We start from the raw sequence: 20181 nt of genomic DNA on the forward strand, positions 1-20181 counted from the left end.
AATAGAATGCCACCCTTTTACGCCGTATAACAACAACCCAAATCACACAACAATTCACATAGAATATTATCACAACAGCACAATATCATCAACTCGTATTTACAAATTGCCCGTAGGCCACAACCATTCCAAAGGTACAACAAAGTCAAGTAATTTCACAACAGATAGTCCACAACTCAACACAATGTATATAAAATCTCAAAAACAACCATAAGGATAGGAAAATAACTCATCATATGACAACGCCTTCTTTAATCCAAATTTTAGATAAATATATAAACGCCTCAATTTAAACTTATTTAATTAATTATTTGCAGATAAAAAAATCCATAATATGATTATTTTCAAGAAATATCAAATCAACAAACATACGGAATTCACATAAAAATTCAAGTAGCAATCACACCAAATTATCATATAAAATACAACCTCAACAAACAAGGAATGAGGCATGATAAATCAAGGATTTACTAAGTTCTAATAATTTTTCAATTTAATACATAAGGGCGTCTACGAATTTCAATCGATATAATTTGCACATATAAACCAAGTACGTACTCGTCACCTCGCGTACATGGTTTTCAATTACACAATTTTCACATAAGACTCAATGCTTAAGGGGTAATTCCCTCGCTCAAGGTTAGGCAAGATACTTACCTCGACGAAACTAAGTCAATACTTTAAATGATCTTCGCGAGTAAAGCCACTTTCGGATGGCTCAAATTTGAAATTCGCCCCTTAATAATACTACGATGATCCAGCACACTAAACAAATTTCAATCTACAACAATGCAACACAATTTCACCAATATTAGTAAACAAATTTCCAGATTTTTGGTCATTTAGGCATTTTATCAAACACCTAGAGTACATAGCATTTTACTACCTCTAGTAATGGTGTTTCTTCATCCAACAATTCCTCCTTCCCACCAACAAGAGATACTAAACCATCCTTTGTCTACAAACAACCTTCTTTAGCACCATTAAAATCATCAATGAACTCACATCCACCCAATTATTGGTAATAATTCATTACAAAATCTCTATAACACCCAATAATCTAGTTTAAGTATTTATGGCTCCCAATCACCATCCAATAAGTGTTAATACTTATTTATTGCTCACATACTCATAATAAATCCATACATGTAAGTCTAAGGGTAAAGGATTACCTTTTTGAAAGAAATCTTGCAAAACCCTCCTTTGAGTTCTTGAAGAATTTTCTTGAAAATCTAAGTATTTTATGTGTAGATTTCATCAATACTAGTGTAGAAATGATGGAATTTCATACTAAGATAATGGGGATTGCTTACCTTGAAGAAGAGAGGAGTTGATGGTCTTGAGAGAGTGGAGAAGAGCTCCAAAATCCGTCCAAGTAAAATGGGGAAATTAACCCCGAATTGGCTTAAAAAGAGCTGAAGCTATGGCGCGTCTACTCTAGCGAAGTGTGCCTCACTTTGCTGTCCACTGCAGGTAAGGAAAGACAAGATCCGCGTCTGGTCTGGCGAAGCGAGCTTCGCTTCGCTGTCCGCCAAATTAAGTAGGTGGTATAACTTTAGTAATTTGATCATAACTTTTAGTAGGAATGTCCAAATGACGAACGACTTGATGCGTTGGAAACTAGACTCAAAGGGCTACACTCTAGGTACAAAATTCATGGAAAGTATCTTTACATTATGAGAGTTATACCCGTTCAAACGTAAGTGTTGTATAAATTAAGATACTTTTTCCACTTAATATTTTTCAACTTTCACCAATTAGTGCCGAAACCTTAGACCTATCCAAATGCAAATCCGGGCATACGCCTAAGTCCAAAATCACTATCCGACACTAACGGAACCATCAAAATTCTGATCCGAGGTCGAATACTAAAAAAAATCAAATTTGGTCAACTCTTTCAACTTAAGAATTCAAACATGGAATTTATTCTTCCGAACTAATCCCGAAACACCTGAAAATCAAAACCGACGATTCACTCAAGTCATAATACATCATATGAAGTTATTCAAGACTTCAAATAGTTGGAAGGAGCGTAAATGTTCAAAACGACAAGTCGGGTCGTTACAAGAATGTTCTCATTGTACAGGTACGCACAAATGCTGAAGTTAAATGTGAGTTGAGAGCAAAATAACAAGGCATTTTGCAAGCAATTCTTGTGTGATTCAAGTGTGCGAACCTGAAGCTACATGAACCAGATAGAAAAATCAGTTACAAGTGTTTGTCTTTTATTCTAGTTTTATTGTAGTAGGGCTTTTGAGTTGTACCTTTTAGCTTTATCTAGAAGCAATTGTACTAGATACCCTGAATGTTGTATTCAAGTTAGAGTTAACTTGAAGTTGTCGCAACAACTAGAGGTTGGTTGCCACAAAGGGTTAGAGGTAATACTTAGGTTTACAAAGAGCTTTGTAAATGTTATTTTTGGTTTAGTGATTTAGTGAAGTGTTGGGAAAAATCTTACTGGGTAGTAGGTTGTGATTTTTTTACCTTTTGAGCCAGGTATTTTTCACGTAAAAATACTTGTGTTCTTTACTTTTCACATTTATTATTCCGCAACAGTAGTATAAGAAATACATAGAAGAACCATGTTCTTCTATAATTTGTGCACACAAAAAATTAGACAACACACAAATTACTCGGATGTGGTATTGCAGTTCAAAACATCATGCACAAACTTTTAAAGCGATGAAGGTGCTTGCAAAAAGTTTACTTTGTACCAAAAACTGTGACTTATTTTATAAAAAACGAAAGCTTTTCTGATGCAGACGAAATGCTTTATATAATTCGATCTAAAGTAGCTGATTTTGTTTAACATTTTTGCAGGAGAGTTTTTTTCCAAAAAACGGAATCAAGTATTTTGCAAATACCGTTTTTAGCCAAACAACAAGAAAAGGTTTAAATAGTTTTCAATTTTAAAATTTTTTAAAATATTTAAACTGATTTTCTTTTCTTGTTTTTTTTCTTTTGGCAAAACATCTCCCTCATATTTTGGTACTGGTAGTTAAACTTTGATTACGACTACAATCTACCAGTGCTCCTCTGTTCAACATTTCGCACACAGAGCAAGTGAGAGGGGAGCTTCTAGTTGGATAAATCAGTTCCTCTCATACTCATACTTGAGATTTTCCAATTTATTTATTACATCAGTTCTGTTACCTTTTCCTCCAATTCATTTTCATATAATTAACAATTGCAATTCATCAAAGTTCCAGAAACTTCCACTAAGCATGATCTTCTCCACATGAGAATGCGTCCCAATATGTTGCTACTGAAGAGACAACCGTCGAATTCTTATAGCCGACTCCAACAATTGTTTGTGACTGAGACATAGTAGTAGTCGATGTGTATCTTGTAAATTAGGTCGATGATAATCGTGGTTGCGTGAAGGATTTGAATTGAAGGAGGTCCAAAATGAGCACGGAAAGGCAGGCGGCGGTGATGGTTCGGGACCTGGTAGAGGAAGCTAAGAAGCGAGTTGTTTTTTTGATCATATGCGCCATTGGACTGTCCTATCTCATGTCTCGTAAGTGTTCATTCCCCCCAGCTCCTTTTTTTACCTTTCAGTTTGATCAATTTTCACTGACGAATTGCTGTTACTATTTCGTTTGCCGTAGTTCGTAATTGCTGTCATTTTGTTGTATTGAGCCGAGGACAACCTCTCTACCTTCATAGCTAGGGGTAACTGCCTATTGTTGTTGTTGATCATAGGTTTTTATTTACATGTCTAAATCAGCTATAAATTGAAATTGTCAAATTAACAATTGCTATGTGAATACGTGCCTCTAGCTGTACGAAGTGTATGTTTTGAATAAGGGCTTACCCATTTATGAAATGTTACCTCACTGATGGGGTGACTGGGCATATTTCTACAAAGAGTCTGCTTTTACGCCTTGTGACCATACTAATAACTATTCATAGTTCAACGATTTAGGGTTTTGGAATGTGGTTCAATGGTAAAACCAAGAGGAGGAAGGGACCTTTCCGGTCGTCACTTCACCTGGTAGTTATGATGCTCATCTCGGGGCCTACCTAATACAGATGTCCCTGAAATAGGTAAATGGTTGATTGCAGGGGCGGGATGTAGAGTGTAACATATGGGTTCAACAGGACCCAGTAGCTTTGGCTCAAACTCTGTATATGTATTAAGAAATTCACTAAATATGTACAAATATTAAATTCCCAACTCAATTATTAGCACTTGAGGTTGCTGTCCTAAAATCCCAAACTCATAAAGTTCAAATCCTGATTCCACCTCTAGTTGATTGGAAAGCTTAGGCAGTAGTAGGACATTCCATACAGATCTTTCTGAACCATGGTCCTCTCAAATCCCATATTTTCTTGGGTAGGTAGGGTGAATTCTAAGGTTCTGTGTTTCGGTCATAAACATAGTTTGATCATGTTCATAATGATGGATGCGGAAGTATGTAATTGAAGGGTGGCTCATTCACCTCCTCTCCTCTTGAATTTACTCGATCTCGCTGGTCATTCCCTGTATTTTGAACTATGTTTCAAGTATTTGACCTTGCAAATTCATTGCTTCCCATTGAACTACTCTGGTAAAAAGAGAGAAACGCAAGTCATGCGGTAGCTTGAATCTGCTAGAAATTGAGCTAGCGAAACTCTAAAAGCCCAAGTATCAGAGGGGTGACTGCTGAAACTAACTATGAAATGACAATTTAGGGTCACTTTAATGGAGAACTTCCTTGTGGCCTTTATAAACAAGCTTACTCATTATGAAGAATGAATTACTAAAATTTAAATGTTGCAAACTTGGAAAACCAAAAAAGGAGGGGGGAACAAATAAAAGAACTGCGCCTCAAGTATATTGATCTGTATCGGCTCGATATTGTTGGACTTTGAATTTGCTACTTGGTGTGAATTGGGGGTGTTAAATGTTTCCTTCCAAGAGCACGTTGACAGGGGTGCACCAGTAAATGATCTGGTTTGATTCCTGACATGTGCACAAAGAAGGACTCGCAAAATGATTACCTTTTTCTTGATCACACGGGTTTATTCATCCAAAATATGATCTTCTTTCCACTTTTGTTTGCTGTGCCCTGATTGTTGATTAAGATGAAGATGATTTCTATCTAAATATCCTGCATGCTGAGAAAAGTATTAGGTATCCCATGCATGTTGAGTCGTCGACAGAAAGAAACTTAAGGGTTCTTTCTTCACTATAAGGGCTACTGTGCCAAAAATGAAGTAGTTGGAAAAAGGTCCAGATCCCACATGTCATTCCCTTTCTAATTTGATTAATTTAGAAGTCTAATCTGTTTACAATGCAAGAACATCTAAGCCTACCAGATAGCGATCAAATTTATTTCTCTATTTCTCTCTCCCCTCCTTTAGGACGCACCACTGCTGATCATTTTCGCGATCATTTGGATAATGTGTGGAATCACTGACGGAGGACATTAGTTTATGAAATTCATTTTTCGTGGAGAGAAATATTCTGTGTTTCTCTAACATGCATTTTTAATAGAAAGAAGTCATTGTTCCTTTTCTTTCTTGATTTGCGACAGAACATTTATAGATACTGTTGATGGTTATCTTAAGATCTAGTGCTTCTCCCGTCAAATATTTTGACCCTTTGGAGAAAACAGAGATTGAGAAGATAAAAGTTAATAAAATGTATGGAGTTTGGTAAATTGCTTAAAAGATGTTATACTATAAAATTGTGCAAATATATATTTAAATAATTTATTTACACAATAATGTGAGGTCTGGGATGCTAGATATTGCCATTTCAGAAAAGGAATCAAATAGCTTTGGATGGAAAATGAAGAAAATAGGTCTAATTGATTCTTATTTTTAACAGGCGGTTAGATACTTCTGATCCACATAGCTAAAACTTTTCTTAACTAGATCTATACACCATCAGATTCACAAAATGTAGCAAACTGTCAGAAGAACTGCAAACATAGTTGCCAACTAAGGATTCAACACTAGAATTCAGAATCTCAACCTGACAAATCAAGAGTAGGAAAACTGTTTAGTACATTCTGAACAAGCTTGTAAATAATAGCATAATCAAGTTTTACATGAACTGGTTTCCGAATTTTTAAAGCTCATACAAGAACCCAAAAACCTTTTGGATATCAGCAAAGCAACCAATCAAAGCTTTAAACTCCAGGGCAAGTAGTTCATTGCAAATTAAGAAACATAGCAAATAATCAGTTAAAAATGAGCTTGAGAAAAAAACATACTCATTTCACCTCACATTGTTTCAATATGCCATTTGAATATGACTCTTGAGAGAAGAAAGCACCCTTCACCTGAATAAGAGTTTGGAGATAGAGAGGACGAAAGTTCTGAATAATAGACCACAAAGCAATGAGAAATTGACTCGAGACTGTGATAAGTCCCATTTATACAGGGCTGGATGTCCTAGAGAAAATTCACAAAGTTAGGTGAATAAAGGAAGAGGAAAACAAAAAACTATCAAGAAAAAGTTCCTAAGGACTGGAAATTAATTATATGAGTAAGTATTCATGTGCCAATTTTGCATGACGCATAGGATTCACGATTCTCTTATAGTTTACTAGATTGGATACCATTTCTAGGTCCACATAACTCAACCAATAGATTGATGCAGGAAGGGTAGTGAAGCCAATCTGAATAAAGAATACACCCTATAATATTTATGAGTGCAAGACAGTAAAAGAAGTAAAAAATATTGCCTTAATCACATGGCATATTTCTTTGCAACTTCGCTGAATACTTAAAATATGAAGGGTCCAAGTTGAGAAGCTTCCATTTGGAGGAACTAGTACAGATAAAGTGCAGGTGAAAGTAGTCTCCTTTGATTTTTGACCGATGAATAACTACTTAATTAAGATTGTGAAACATGCATGACTGGTCAAGCGGTAAAGCCGTAAAGTCACCAGAGGCATGAAGATATGTTCTAATACTATGTGTATGCATTTTGCCCCGATTTAATTCTATATAAAATGTCTTTTATATTAGTATCTTTCTCTTGAAGTGAAATGCACGTTCAGTCTGGAAACAATTTCTTTCAATTTGCAGGAAGACTTTACCTAAGTCTACTGAAGGATTTGGATCCTTCTTCCTTGTGCTCAGAGAAACCATTTTTTAATATGGTTCGAGCATTTCGGTTGTTGTCATGGACATTCGTCTTGGGTATTGAGTATGATGAGTAATCTACTTTGTTGATGTAGTGGAACAATTGTTGATGCAATTTCTGCACTTAACTGCTTCAAATGTTTCCCAGTTATAAAGTTTCTTGTGTTGTGGCCACCCATGTAGGAGTTAAGTCTAAAAACCTACCGTTTTGTATTGCCGTCCTGACAAAGTTCTCTGTTTCTGTAATCATCTGCATGCATCTTGAGAGATATTCTCTTTTGTTTATTCTTATAACTGCAGTTTGACTAAGCCTGGGTGTTTGCAATCTGTTCAGTCTATTTCAAGTTAAAATTAAAGTTGGCCCTTCTTTAGAATTTACTATGACGGCATGCCTTATAGTCTGCCTTCTTCTCTCTATTTTCTCACCCTTGTCATGTTTCTATTGTTTTGCTTCGCAGTAACGAGCTCCTCAGTTTTTATCAACTTGCCTGCTGCTGCTCTCTTAATTGTTTTCCTTCGTTATCTGTCTCTTGATTTTGATGCGCGGATGAAAGCTGCTACATACAAAAGAAAGTCATCCGTATCAAACAACACTTCTCAGAGGAAACATATTGATGCTCCAAGAGCAGTTAATGAGAAGGCCAATTGGAGGAAGAAAGTAAATTCACCTGTTGTAGAAGAAGCAATAGATCACTTCACCAGACATATAGTTTCTGAGTGGGTCACAGATCTCTGGTACTCCCGCATAACTTCTGATAGACAGGGACCTGAGGAACTTGTGCAGATCATGAATGGTGTACTAGGGGAAATCTCATGTCGCATGAGAACTATTAATCTTATAGATCTTTTCACAAGGTTTAATATTTTAGTTCCTGGATGTTGCTGAAGATTTCCCTTTAGTTACTTATTATCTTAAGGAAGTCAGCAACTGAAAACATGCAGGGATATTATCAATCTAATTTGCACTCATTTGGAGCTGTTTCGTGCAAGCAAGATGAGGATTCAGAAGAAACGGCCAAGATCCTTGACAATTGAAGAGCTAGATGTGGAACTTAAACAGGTGTTGGCTGCAGACGACAAATTACATCCTGCTTTATTTTCTCCGGAGGCTGAGCACAAGGTAATTTCATTTTTTTAATCTCCTAACGACCGATAATCCATTGATATCAATCCCTTTTGGTTAGGATGGTTTTATTTATCTTATACTAATCTTATTCATCTGCAGGTTCTCCAGCATCTCATGGATGGTCTTATTTCATACACTTTTGAGACAGAGGAGGTGCAGTGCTCTTTATTCCGCTACATTGTCAGGGAGCTTCTTGCTTGTGTTGTAATACGACCAGTTTTAAATTTAGCTAATCCAAGGTAACTGCTTCCTAGATCTTGCTTGTTGTAGTCAAATTTTGTTTCTGTTCTTTATTTGTTCACAAACTTTTGTCAGGTTCATTAACGAGAGGATTGAGTCTCTAGTTGTTTCTCTAAAGAAGGCTGATAAAGGAACCACAGGAACAGAAACAGAACCACAGTCCACACCGGTTGGATCGGGTAAAATATCAGCAGATCATTTTTCTCAGGTTATAGATCCTTCTGCTAAGGGTGTAGAACTTGTACAATTGAAAAAAGACCAATCTAATAATACTGAGGAGCATGTCATGGACAGTGTGAATGTAACAGATTTGTCAAAGGACCCTTTACTTTCGATTGATCCTCGGTCTACTCAATCTTGGAGTTCTTTGCCATCAGAAATCGCTGCAGGTGACGGAAGAGGTATTCAAAGACACCACTCTGGAGGAGAGTGGGGTGAAATGCTAGATTTGCTTTCTCGTAGAAAGACCGAAGCCCTTGCTCCTGAAAATTTAGACAACATATGGGCAAAAGGCAGAAACTATAAACGGAAAGAAGAGGCCAATCTAGCATCTGATACACTCAAAAAGAGTTTATTGGTAAGTGCACCAAAACTTCTGGGACACTCAAAGGAAGCTAAAGAGAAAGTGAGTGAGAGAGAAAACAAGGTTGGAGCTAAGCATTATGTGAAGGACAATACTTCCTTGCAGGGTGATTTGAACAGACCAAGTTATCCTCCAGATTGCTTGTATCAAGAGGAAAATGAACATTACTCAGATGACCTTGAATCAGAGAGCAGTAGTTCTTACACTACTGAAGATGAAGAACCCAGCACTGTGACGGGTCTTGACTCTCCTGGCACTCAAGTGTGGGATGGGAAAAATATAAGGAATGTCAATCACATTCATCATCCACTTGAAAATAATGAAGGCCATAAGAGAAGAAAAGGAAAATTTAGTAAAGCACATATCCGTTCTAAACACTTAAATAGAGTACTGTCTGGGCGGAAAAGGTCTAAAGTAAGCATCCAAACAGGGCATGCGTGGCAAGAGATACAAAGAACCAGCTTCTTACTGGGGGATGGGCAAGATATATTAAATTCCAAAGAAAATGTGAAACCAGATGGCTTAAGTGATGACTCTGAGACAGAATTATTCAGTAGAATTTCTAGTGACACAACTTCATCTGCATCATCATCTGCCTTGTCGAGAAGCGTTTTGGAAAATCATAATATGGGTCCTCATTCTGCAAAAGGTTCTGTAATTGCTGATTCTTTTTTGAAATTAAGAAGTGAGGTATAGATTTGATTGCCATCCTTTTTCCCATGTTACTTGACTTTCTGGATAACTCGAAGGGTCTTGGATGTCTACTGAATTAGCCTTTTTTCGGTTGCAGGTCCTGAGTGCAAATATTGTAAGAAGTGGCTCCAAAACTTTTGCTGTTTATTCCATATCTGTTACAGATATGAACAATAATAGTTGGTCTATCAAAAGAAGGTAGAGTGATGTGAACTTTATGCTGTTAGGCATTGTGAAGATCGCTCTTTCGTATAGATTGTAATCTGAAGAGTCTCTAGCATCAAATTTAACTTTTGGCTGCTGGTTGCAGGTTTCGACATTTTGAGGAGCTACACTGGCGTCTTAAAGAGTTTCGGGAGTACAATCTTCATTTACCTCCTAAGCATTTCCTCTCTTCAAGTCTGGATGTTCTTGTCATTCGAGAACGGTGCAAATTCCTTGACATGTATTTGAAGGTGATACTTTAACAGATGGCATCTGAAAGTCCCTTTCTAAGCCAATCAATATTACGTTCTTCTCTAGATCAAAGTGCATCATGTTATACACATTTGCTATGATATCAAAATAAAGTTGAAATGTTATTCTCACTCTATTTTCCCCCTTTCATTATTGTTATACTTTTGCACTTTATCTTGATCTTAGTTCTTTAATAGTACTTGGACTTTTCATCTCTGCCAAGGAGTGTCTTTTGTTTCTGAAATCAATGAAATACCACCGGTTCTAGTACTATTTGGAAGTCATGGGTTGCCAAGAAAAGTTTAAGATTAATCAGGAAACTGGGTTTTGGTATATAATCCTCTAAAAGATCTTGTTCACATTAGTTTGCTATAGCTTTTATTTATTTTCTCTAATGTTGTCTTTATTTTTTATTTGGCTTCTCTTTCTGCTTTCCTCAGAAGCTTCTGCTGCTCCCAACTGTTTCCAATTCCATCGAAGTATGGGACTTCCTCAGTGTAGATTCCCAGGTTGAAAATATTTTCAGTTCACAGATTTCTTAGTCTTGATTGATTTTTGAACAAAGAGAGTTGATTTTACCTTCTTCTTTCTTTTTTCTTTTTTTGGTTATGCAGACATATAGCTTCTCAAACTCCTTGTCCATAATTGAAACATTACCAGGTGAGTAAATTGAGTTTGCATGATGAGGGGGAAACAGATGGGGCTTTGTCTTATGTGTTAGTCATAAATAGTTTATATGGATATTCGATTTCAGTTGACCTGGATGGCACTGTACGTCAAACGAGTAAAGAACCTCCACCTGGTATAAGCTCTCGAACCGATCTCTTATCCTCCAAGGGGGAGCGTTCTAATACTGAAAGCAAGAATCCAACTTTAAGGATGGAGCAAGATCATTCGGTACATGAATCAGGATTAAGGAAAAATTATGTCGCACTCTCTCCTCCAAAAAGACCTCTCAAAGAAACTTTTGAGGATTCAACTAGGGACCATAAGGTGCATACAAATAGAAAATCAACCCCAAACATGCAGACGTCATCAAAACCAGTTGAAACTAACTCACATGCATCACCTGAATCTCTCGTTGATGCTCTCATTGATCCCGCCTTTCCCAGTGAGGTAGTTACTAGCGACTTGTCTAATTTGCTAAGCATATATGTCCTTGCATTATTGAACTCTGAAGAATAGATTTCTTATGATTCGAATTGATTATGGAAAGATAAGAAAGTTATTTTATTTAAGGATACTCTTTATATTTGTTATATTTTCCTAGTAGTGAGTTGGAAGCAGTTTAGCCTGATAATTATCTAAATTTGCTCTAAACCTCATTTTTGTTTCACTGTAGTGGGTGCCACCAAATTTAAGCGTGCCTATATTAGATCTTGTTGACGTCATTTTTCAGCTCCAAGATGGTGGATGGATCAGGTATCATTTAGTCATTTACATATGCAACTAACAAATTAAGCTGTTGGACTTGATTATAAATGCACTTGTGTCATGGACTTCACTGGACCTGTTGACTTGTGTGTATTTTAGGAGGAAGGCGTTCTGGGTGGCTAAGCAGGTTTTACAATTGGGAATGGGTGATGCATTTGATGATTGGCTGATTGAGAAAATCCAGCGGCTGCGCAGGGGTTCAGTTGTTGCTGCAGGTATCAGACGTGTTGAACAGGTAATTTTCAAGTGTCATAACTTATTTGTTTATTTTTTCTGAAAGAGAGATGCTAATGACAATTCAATTTGCATGTGGACTAGTAATTATTGTAGCTCACTGGATAAGTACCATTACCTCTAGAATTCCTCCAACATTTCTTAGTTCGAGAAATTCTTTTGTCCTATTTTTATTCTTTTCTGATCGCGCTCTGTGTTCTTTATTCCCTTTTCTTGGAGTAGGGGTGGGGCATTTAGTATGCACAGCCATCAGTCATCCCTGAACTTTATTGCTGTATCTTGCACAAATGCCTTCAAACGAAAGAAGTGGTTCACGCTTCTTTAGAATCCTTTCAAAGCAGTTTTGGATGACTCTTGACGCCCAAGATTCTTTGAGACTAATATCCTACCAATGTCGGATTTAGTACTACCTATTTTAACTGTGCTCCATGTAGATTCTCTGGCCAGATGGTATATTCATTACAAAGCACCCGACTCGTCAACGTCCTGGACCCTCTCCATCCCCTAATTCTCCTCAAGGCCAACCTTCCACTTCATTAAGTTCACCTTCGCTAGAGGATTTACTGAAGCTGGATGAGATGCAACAGCAGGAAGCACAACGACGTGCAAAACTTGTTTATGAGCTAATGATTGGTGGGTTGTTTTAATTTACCATGTTCTGTTGGCTATACGCATTCCAACACTTGATCATAATCCATATCTCTACTCTGCAACTGTTTGACTCCTATATCATTTGCAGATAAGGCACCAGCTGCTATTGTAGGGCTTGTTGGTCACAAGGAATATGAACAATGTGCAAGGGATCTTTATTACTTCATCGAGGTGATTTTTCCCCCAGTGCATTTAGAACTACTTTTGAGATCATTTCTTTTTTCCTTTTGTGATTGATAGGCTTTTAAAGTCCCTTTTTTCATCTTTGTTTCTGTTTTTGCCCTCTTCTAGATAGTAACAACTAATTTATGTTTCTTGTACAGTCATCCGTGTGTATGAAGCAGTTAGTCCTTGATCTTCTTGAGTTACTACTGTTATCCGCATTCCCAGAGCTGACTTCTGTATTTAACGTATTGCACGAGGAGAAGGGCAAGTTTGGAGAACTCAAAATAGAATAGGTGGATCAACTTCCAAAATGTTGGTTATACAATGTTAAGGAAAACTGTAAACAAAGTTCTGATTTTTTTCTTTGTTTTTTATTGTAAAGGTTATGTTATGTATAAGATTCTTTTTTCTTCTTGAGCAGTCTCCTTGATGTGCATCTCAGAGACAGAAAATTATGATGGGTGTAGAATATTTCACTCATTATCCCGTTGCCAACAATGTTGGAATACTGTATTTGGAGAGAATCAATGAAGATAAGCTCAATTGAATCGTCATGCCAAAGCAGTGGCTCATTTTAAAAACATTGTTAAAAGTATTGAAATGAAATGAACACAAAGGAAGCAGAATGGATACAAAAAATTCACACTAGTGAAGTTAGATAGCTCGGAATAGAGGCATAACACATTGATTGACAAGATTCACTGTTTAAACTCTAACCCATAGAGAATGTGTTAACAGAAGTAATATCATTCTGTGTTGAGGTGGAGAATGACTTGGATTAACCCCTGAAGATACCCAGCTCAGCTCTCTATTTCCCAAGGAAGGCATCCCTCAGTTAATGCTTCAACCATAGCTTCATCTCGTCATCTTACAGTCTTTGTACACCCCGAGAAACTACTTATTCCTTTGATAGCTCTCAATCCATTTATGAATCTGACACCAAATCCTTATGCTGTGATTCCCTATGCGCATTTGACAAACTAAATGTAGATAGTTAAGTAGTTGACTTCCCTTATATTTTTCTTAGGAGTCCAAGACTGGGAGGGTTTTGGCCCTGTTGATCACAAATTCTCTAGCCAACCACACAATCCCTCCTGCATTATCAACCCATAATGATATATTGCAGACATCCCTAAAACACTACGATGCAAAAAACAAAGACTGATAGATGATTTAATCTAAAAACAGTGCACGAGACAATCTCAAATTTAAGACATGCAGAAACTTGTCAAATCCGCAGTAAAAATAATGGAATACCCAAGTTTCGTTCTTTCATCTTTTACTTTATTGGGGGTTATGAGGGAGGTCGGAATTATGTTAGAGTGAGTCAGCATGTCACACAAAGATTAACGACTATATGAATTATTGATAGGGAAAGGCACCACAATACAAGTCATTATATTGGAAAGGAACAAGTCCCCCATACTAATTCATTCAGTCACCATAGAGACATCCCAAAAGTTAAGTTAACCGTAAAAGCTTAGAACACCAAATCTAGCCATGGGCGAGAAAAGAAGATCCCAATACTAGGAGGAAGAATATAACATTCTCATTTCTTTCCGCTCTTTTTCAGGCCAGTACCACCAATGGAGCCTTTCGCAGCCTTTGCCTTGAGCTCCTTTAGTGCCTGCAAAATCACAAAATAAAGGGTTAATGGAATCAGAATGATAGGTGTATCCCACAGGCTGCAAGCACTGGAAGAATGAGTTACCTTTTCCTCTTCCTTCTTCTTTGCAAGGAAAGCCTTGTCATTCTGCAGATAAATCAAACACGTACAAGTTAGAGAGAGCAGCAAACATCACATGGAAGCTCATACACCAGAGACAAATACTTACTACAGTGGATACCAAATTCTGAGCATGAAACATGACCAATAATAACAAACGTTTCATTATTAGTCATCTGCTCGCACTTCTTCATAGCAGAGTTAGCAAATATTATCCTGACTAGTAGAGAATCTCTGAAGGTGACCATCTAAATATATATTCCTCAACACAGCCAAATAACTTGCATAACAATCTTCACTGGCTTCACTGACCTAGATATGTCAATGGAAAGCATATAGATATGGGTAGAACTATAGTGGACATTATCAACACTGGCTTGTGCCCATCAATCAACTACGACTCAACTTGAAACCAGTTGGGTCGACTATATGAATCTTTTAATTATTTCCACCAAACAAAAAGAAATCCTTTAATTACTCCGCTCACCCTACCCCACACCCACATCAACAAAAATAACGTTGTACCCTCTCTATACCACTTGCAGCCCTACTGAGAAAACAACAAAACTCAAATGAATTCCCCATAAATTTGCTTCTTTTTTCCTTTGTTTCTTCAATGTTCCCTTTCCTCCTTAAATCTCTTTTCCATTTTCAAAGTGCCTCCAGAAACAATTAAGAACCTCTTTATGCAGCTACAAAGTATACCCGCATTACCTGCAAAATAGCCGTGCGACTCTAACAGGCATGTTTTCTGCATATAGACTGGATGCCTAACCCAACCTCCGCCTTACTATCCGTAAGCCCGAGGCATAAGTAAAATTTTAAATTCTAAGACCGTAGCTTGCACACATATCTTGCTAAAATTGTCCAGCAGTATCTTAGTGCTGATTTTTGCCATCAATGAAATAATTCTGGTCGCTTATCCCCCCCAAAAGAACTACTAAACAACAACTAAGCCTTCCAAAAATGTTGGGGTCGGCAATAAGAATCCTCACTGACCATGTTACTTCAAATAAGCTCACCTCAGGCCAATACTATTTAAAAAAAAGTACTAAAAGTTCTTTATATTTTCTAGGGATGTATAAATCTTTGTAAGGCTAAAACAGCTCCTATATAGCAGCATAGGATGTGAAGTAAAAATGTTAACATGACTAAAACCTTATCCCCAAACAAAGAAAGAGAGAAAAAATTCAGCTGATACGCAAACAAGGGCATATCAGTCAGCTAAGTCTCAATCCGGAATAAGTTGGGGATCGGGCATACAATCCTTTGTTCCAATTCAAAGGATGCATCACTCATAAGTAGAGACTATATATCTACCCAAATTTGAGAGTTCAAATCACTATTACCTCTATTTGAATCAAAGTTTCTCAACACAAACTCAAGACATAAAATAAACAATATATTGGACAGACGGATTGTAATCAAAATACGAGATCTGCAAAATAAGTAAAAGGATGGACACAATAAAATAAAAACAAAATCTTTCCCTAATTACCTCGTCGTATTCCTTCTTTTCACTCTTTGGTGCCTTCAAAGGCTTTGCCTTTCCACCTGTTCCACAAAAAGAAAAAGCAGTTGTTAAATCAATTCAGTTCTTAGCCGTTCTTCTACCCTTTTTACAAAATCAATCAACCAAACACACCTCAACCCCAAATTAATTGGGCCAGATATATGTCAAAAATAATCAAAAATCAAATCTTTGAAAATCAATAATTATAGAAAAGGCGATTAAAAGTTAAAGAAGAGAAAAAAAGGGAGATTAAGGAGTGTACCTTGCTTAGAAGACATGGTTGATTTTCTAGGGTTAAGAGTTTGGATCTGATTATCGGTTAATTAGAGAATGGAAATACCTTCTCCCAACCCACACAGCTCTTTTGTAAAGTGGCGTTGGAATTTTTAGGACAGTCGCATAACTTTATAACATTGGTGGACAACCGTGGAATTATTGGGGTGGGAATAAAAGTTTTGGATTTACTGTTTTACCCTCTTTGGCTGAAGTGTCAATGGGAGTTTATGAGGGGGCTTTTAGGTATTTGAATAAAGGAATCAGCCTATTAGGAGTAGGGCTACCGCATCATTCCTTTAGCAACTTGCTTCTTTTCTTGTTCCTTTTTTTTTTCTTCGATATTTTTTTTTTTGTGAAATTCTCAAAAAACAAATAAAACAATTAAGTGAAAATAACATCTATAGAGTTGTATTTGGACATGAATATAATTTGGAGCTGTTTATGAATTTTTGTAAGTAATTCGAAGTGAAAATTTCGAAAAATAACTTTTTGAAGTTTTTGAAATTTTTTGAAATTCAACTTCAAGTGAAATTTAAAATTTTCATGGCCAAACTGTCATGACCCAAAATCACGTGACCGACACCCGATATACTATCCCACCTAGGTGAACCAACCCGTACAAGAATGCTCATCTATATGCATAATAGATACATGCGGAAGCCTTTTTGAAAATACAATCATGTTAAATGATTAAAACCATACATGAAAGAAAATATTTAGATCCATCATTTTTCAATAACTAAAAAAAATACTAAATTATAACAATATTCCTTTCATGCATGTCATATGAATAACTCTCAATTACAACTCCATAATAATAATAATTGTCTATGAAATCTCTAAGATACAAGGGTGAAATAAATACTTGAGACAAACCCCAACCAAAAGTAAGATCGACATGAAGGCTACCACGAAATAGAAGTGGTGCCTTACTATATGCCTCGTAAAGAGAGTCATCCTAGCCTCATCCGCCCATCACGTACCACATCTCATCTTGAAAACATGTAAAGTAAGCGAGACCCCGGAAAGGGCCCCTGGGGGCTGAGTACACCACCACGTTACTCAATAAGTGTCATAGACTCTCTCTAACTCAAGTTTCTGGGACAAGACTTTACAAAAATAACGTAACCAACATTTGATATAAAACGATAACAATTATATCAATTCATGTTCTTTATCATTTCAAATGAAAAGAATTAAAAAATATAAATCATGATACAAACTTTTAAAATAATTATATCGACCCATAATTCTAATAAGAATCATGCAAAATTATTTCAACTTCATTAAGTCATTGAAACCCCTTTCGGCTCTTTAGACCTAAACATAACAAATTTATTTTTGTACGTTTTCACCGGGAGTACTATACCATCACTGACACAAGAAGGTCAACTAGGTTATGTACCTAGCGGCAAGTATCATATACCCTACTTGTTCAGGTCGTCTCATCGCAGTACCGTACGAATCGACTCAACCATGTTATTAATAACACAAAATAGCACCCTCTCAAGGAGGATACTCTAACGTAGTCTATACCACAAAGTGGCCATCTACACCTACACTGACACATGTAGTTTCATGATGACGAACACGATATACCGAAGCCAATCTCTGTGAATACAAGTAACTGCCAAAATAATTGATACCCAAAAATAGATTCACAGCAAATAGCCTCAAAATATCTATTTTATCAAAGCATGATATTTATAGTCAATTCAAACTGTTTGAACTAAATAAAACAAAATCTTTTTTCATTTCATATTAAGCAATTAACAAAATGAGATTCCAATCCTTAAAGATTTGACAATTGATACTTCAAAATATAAAGATTTTAGAAGTACTTATTATATTTCTCATTTTATAAAATAAAGATAACAATAAAACTCAAATATTTAATCCCTTTATCATCAACATAAGTTCTTTAATAAAACTTATAACGTTAGTCTCAAGTGTCATTTTACTAACCAATATTTAAAACAACGTTTTTAGAAAATAACATAACACTTCATATGCAATACAATATTTTAGTACATGGAGATATCCGCAATCGCTTGTCCCCACAAGTACGGACACACATATATAAATAACTCATTTCTTAACCAAATCATGCTTTTAGAGAAAAGTCCCTCGAGAAAAGTAAGTTTAATCAACTTACCTCAATTCCAAACTCTAAATTGACTAAAATGCTCAAACGTTGCCAAACAAGCCAATATCTAAATAATGAACTCAAATACATCAACGACACATTAAGACAAAATAAACTATGTCAACTAAGTGTCCAACACTTAGGTCCTACTTCACAAGTCTAGTAAAAATTCATATTCTCATCGTCAATACTTAAGTTGTTAATTCTAATTCTCTCATTTGAGGCCAACAACAATATTCAACAGTGAATTGCTCACAAGCTTATAAAGAATAGTATTTAACTCATTTTCACCAAATCAACAATATTCATCGTCTTCTTCGCTTAGCTCAATAATGGTGAAGAATTATATATTTTAGGTCTTGTTCAATCCATGGAATACTTTAGTATTTCCAACTAAGTAACACACCAAAAAACTTAACAAAATTCACAATTTCACTATTCGTCATCTTCCTCTTTCAGGAACCCTAACTCACATTACCCATTTTCAAGACTCCTGTAATACTCCAAATAAATAGCATTTTCTAAACCACAATCACATCCGCATACTTAATCCATAATTATATGCAAGTATAGAGTAGTGAAATTATCTCTTATAGCTCAAACCCTAACTTGAACTCCTTTGAATGATTCTTGAAGATTGGAGGACTTCTTATGGATTTCGATCCATAATAATGTTAATATCAACATTCAATAGTATTAATCCATTATAATTATACCAAGAAACTCACCTTGGAGTATGGGGAATGCCATGGCCGAGGAACCCCAAAATCTTCAAAATCTTCTTTTTTCTCTCTCCCCGAAACTCCCTCTATTTATAGAACAGGGGTCTGCGTAGGCCATGCATTTTGGCCACGTAGCCTGCATGGGCCACGTAACCTGGCCACGCAGCTTGAGCCCTCTTTTCTCCTCTTCCTCCCTTCTTCTGGAATAGGCCACATAGCCTGCGTGTGCCACGCATCTTGGCCACGCAAGGCTTTAGTGATTTTTCTATCTTCTTTATTCAATTTTTCAAAGTTATTTCCTTAGACACTTAACTTCGGAACCTCCAACTCTCATGACTTTCATGTCCAAGTATTGTGATGATCCTGATACCCTTGTGTGGGCCCACCTATAGTTTGAGGTCTCGCTAATTATTCTCTTAAGCTCGAATTAGGCTTAATTTTGTTAGAAAAATTTCTAGGGCTTTATACAAACGGCGATACAAAAAAAAAGTAAAAAATTTGTCCAAAAAAGTAAATTTCTTATGGCCAAACGGGCCCTTACTCACCCGTTTTATATTTTGAATTTTTTTTTCAAACCTATTTGTAGGAATACATGGGTTATGTTACTATTGTTGCATGGCACACTTTGTTATCTTTTGAAATATTAGATGATGTTTGACATATTTCATTTTTATACAACTTCTAAAAATTCACATATATAAAACTATTACTATTCAATTTTGTGTCTTTTAATATGATATTTTGTCAATCAAACTTTCTTTTCAATCATTAATTTGATATTTTTCTTCTTTTATCACTACTTTGGACCTGTATAAGAAGATTGAGCATATAAGCACTAAATGTGTATGCATTTAGAGTTATCGGTTTGAATTAGACGTATGTATATCCAAAATCTAGAAGAATAAAGAACATGTATATTTAACATATATGTATCCACTATTTAACATGTATCTATTTATTAATAAAAATTATCCATTATTACTTTTTAAGGGTATAATAGAGAGGCTTGAGAAGGTGGATACTCATTCTGTAAAGACCTAACGAGAGGCTGAATTCATACTGTCGCGACCCCAATTCACCCTCCATAGGATGTCATGATGGCACCTAATCTCTAAGACTAGGTAAGCCTAACA

General features: G+C 36.2%; 1 protein-coding gene and 1 long non-coding RNA gene across 4 annotated transcripts; one reads left to right on the forward strand and one right to left on the reverse strand.

The window, feature by feature from the left end:
* Window positions 1-2971: 2971 nt before the first annotated feature.
* On the forward strand, window positions 2972-13079 carry LOC107782878 (uncharacterized). Of its 3 annotated transcripts, none has more exons than XR_012699429.1 (15): window positions 2972-3520; window positions 7542-7938; window positions 8026-8203; window positions 8309-8448; window positions 8525-9722; window positions 9823-9923; window positions 10036-10180; window positions 10622-10690; window positions 10796-10841; window positions 10936-11297; window positions 11524-11603; window positions 11715-11850; window positions 12072-12482; window positions 12589-12671; window positions 12824-13079. XR_012699429.1 is itself a non-coding variant. In XM_016603819.2 (15 exons), exons 1-15 carry the CDS (start codon window positions 3409-3411, stop codon window positions 12956-12958), a joined length of 3381 nt encoding a protein of 1126 aa, XP_016459305.1. In that variant the 5' UTR covers window positions 2972-3408; the 3' UTR covers window positions 12959-13079. The 3 variants fall into 3 exon arrangements, 1 of the variants encoding a protein (XP_016459305.1); XM_016603819.2 differs by having other exon boundaries at window positions 12284-12482; XR_001647339.2 differs by lacking the exon at window positions 12072-12482.
* A 921-nt stretch (window positions 13080-14000) lies between these two features.
* LOC107782879 (uncharacterized) lies at window positions 14001-16399 on the reverse strand. The gene is made up of 4 exons (XR_001647340.2): window positions 16167-16399; window positions 15890-15945; window positions 14377-14418; window positions 14001-14292 (listed from the first exon to the last, which is right to left on the reverse strand). It is a non-coding gene; the product is annotated as an uncharacterized LOC107782879 (long non-coding RNA).
* Between the last annotated feature and the right edge of the window lie 3782 nt (window positions 16400-20181).

This window comes from Nicotiana tabacum, chromosome 15, assembly GCF_000715075.1.
Source record: "Nicotiana tabacum cultivar K326 chromosome 15, ASM71507v2, whole genome shotgun sequence".
Lineage (NCBI taxonomy): Eukaryota > Viridiplantae > Streptophyta > Magnoliopsida > Solanales > Solanaceae > Nicotiana > Nicotiana tabacum.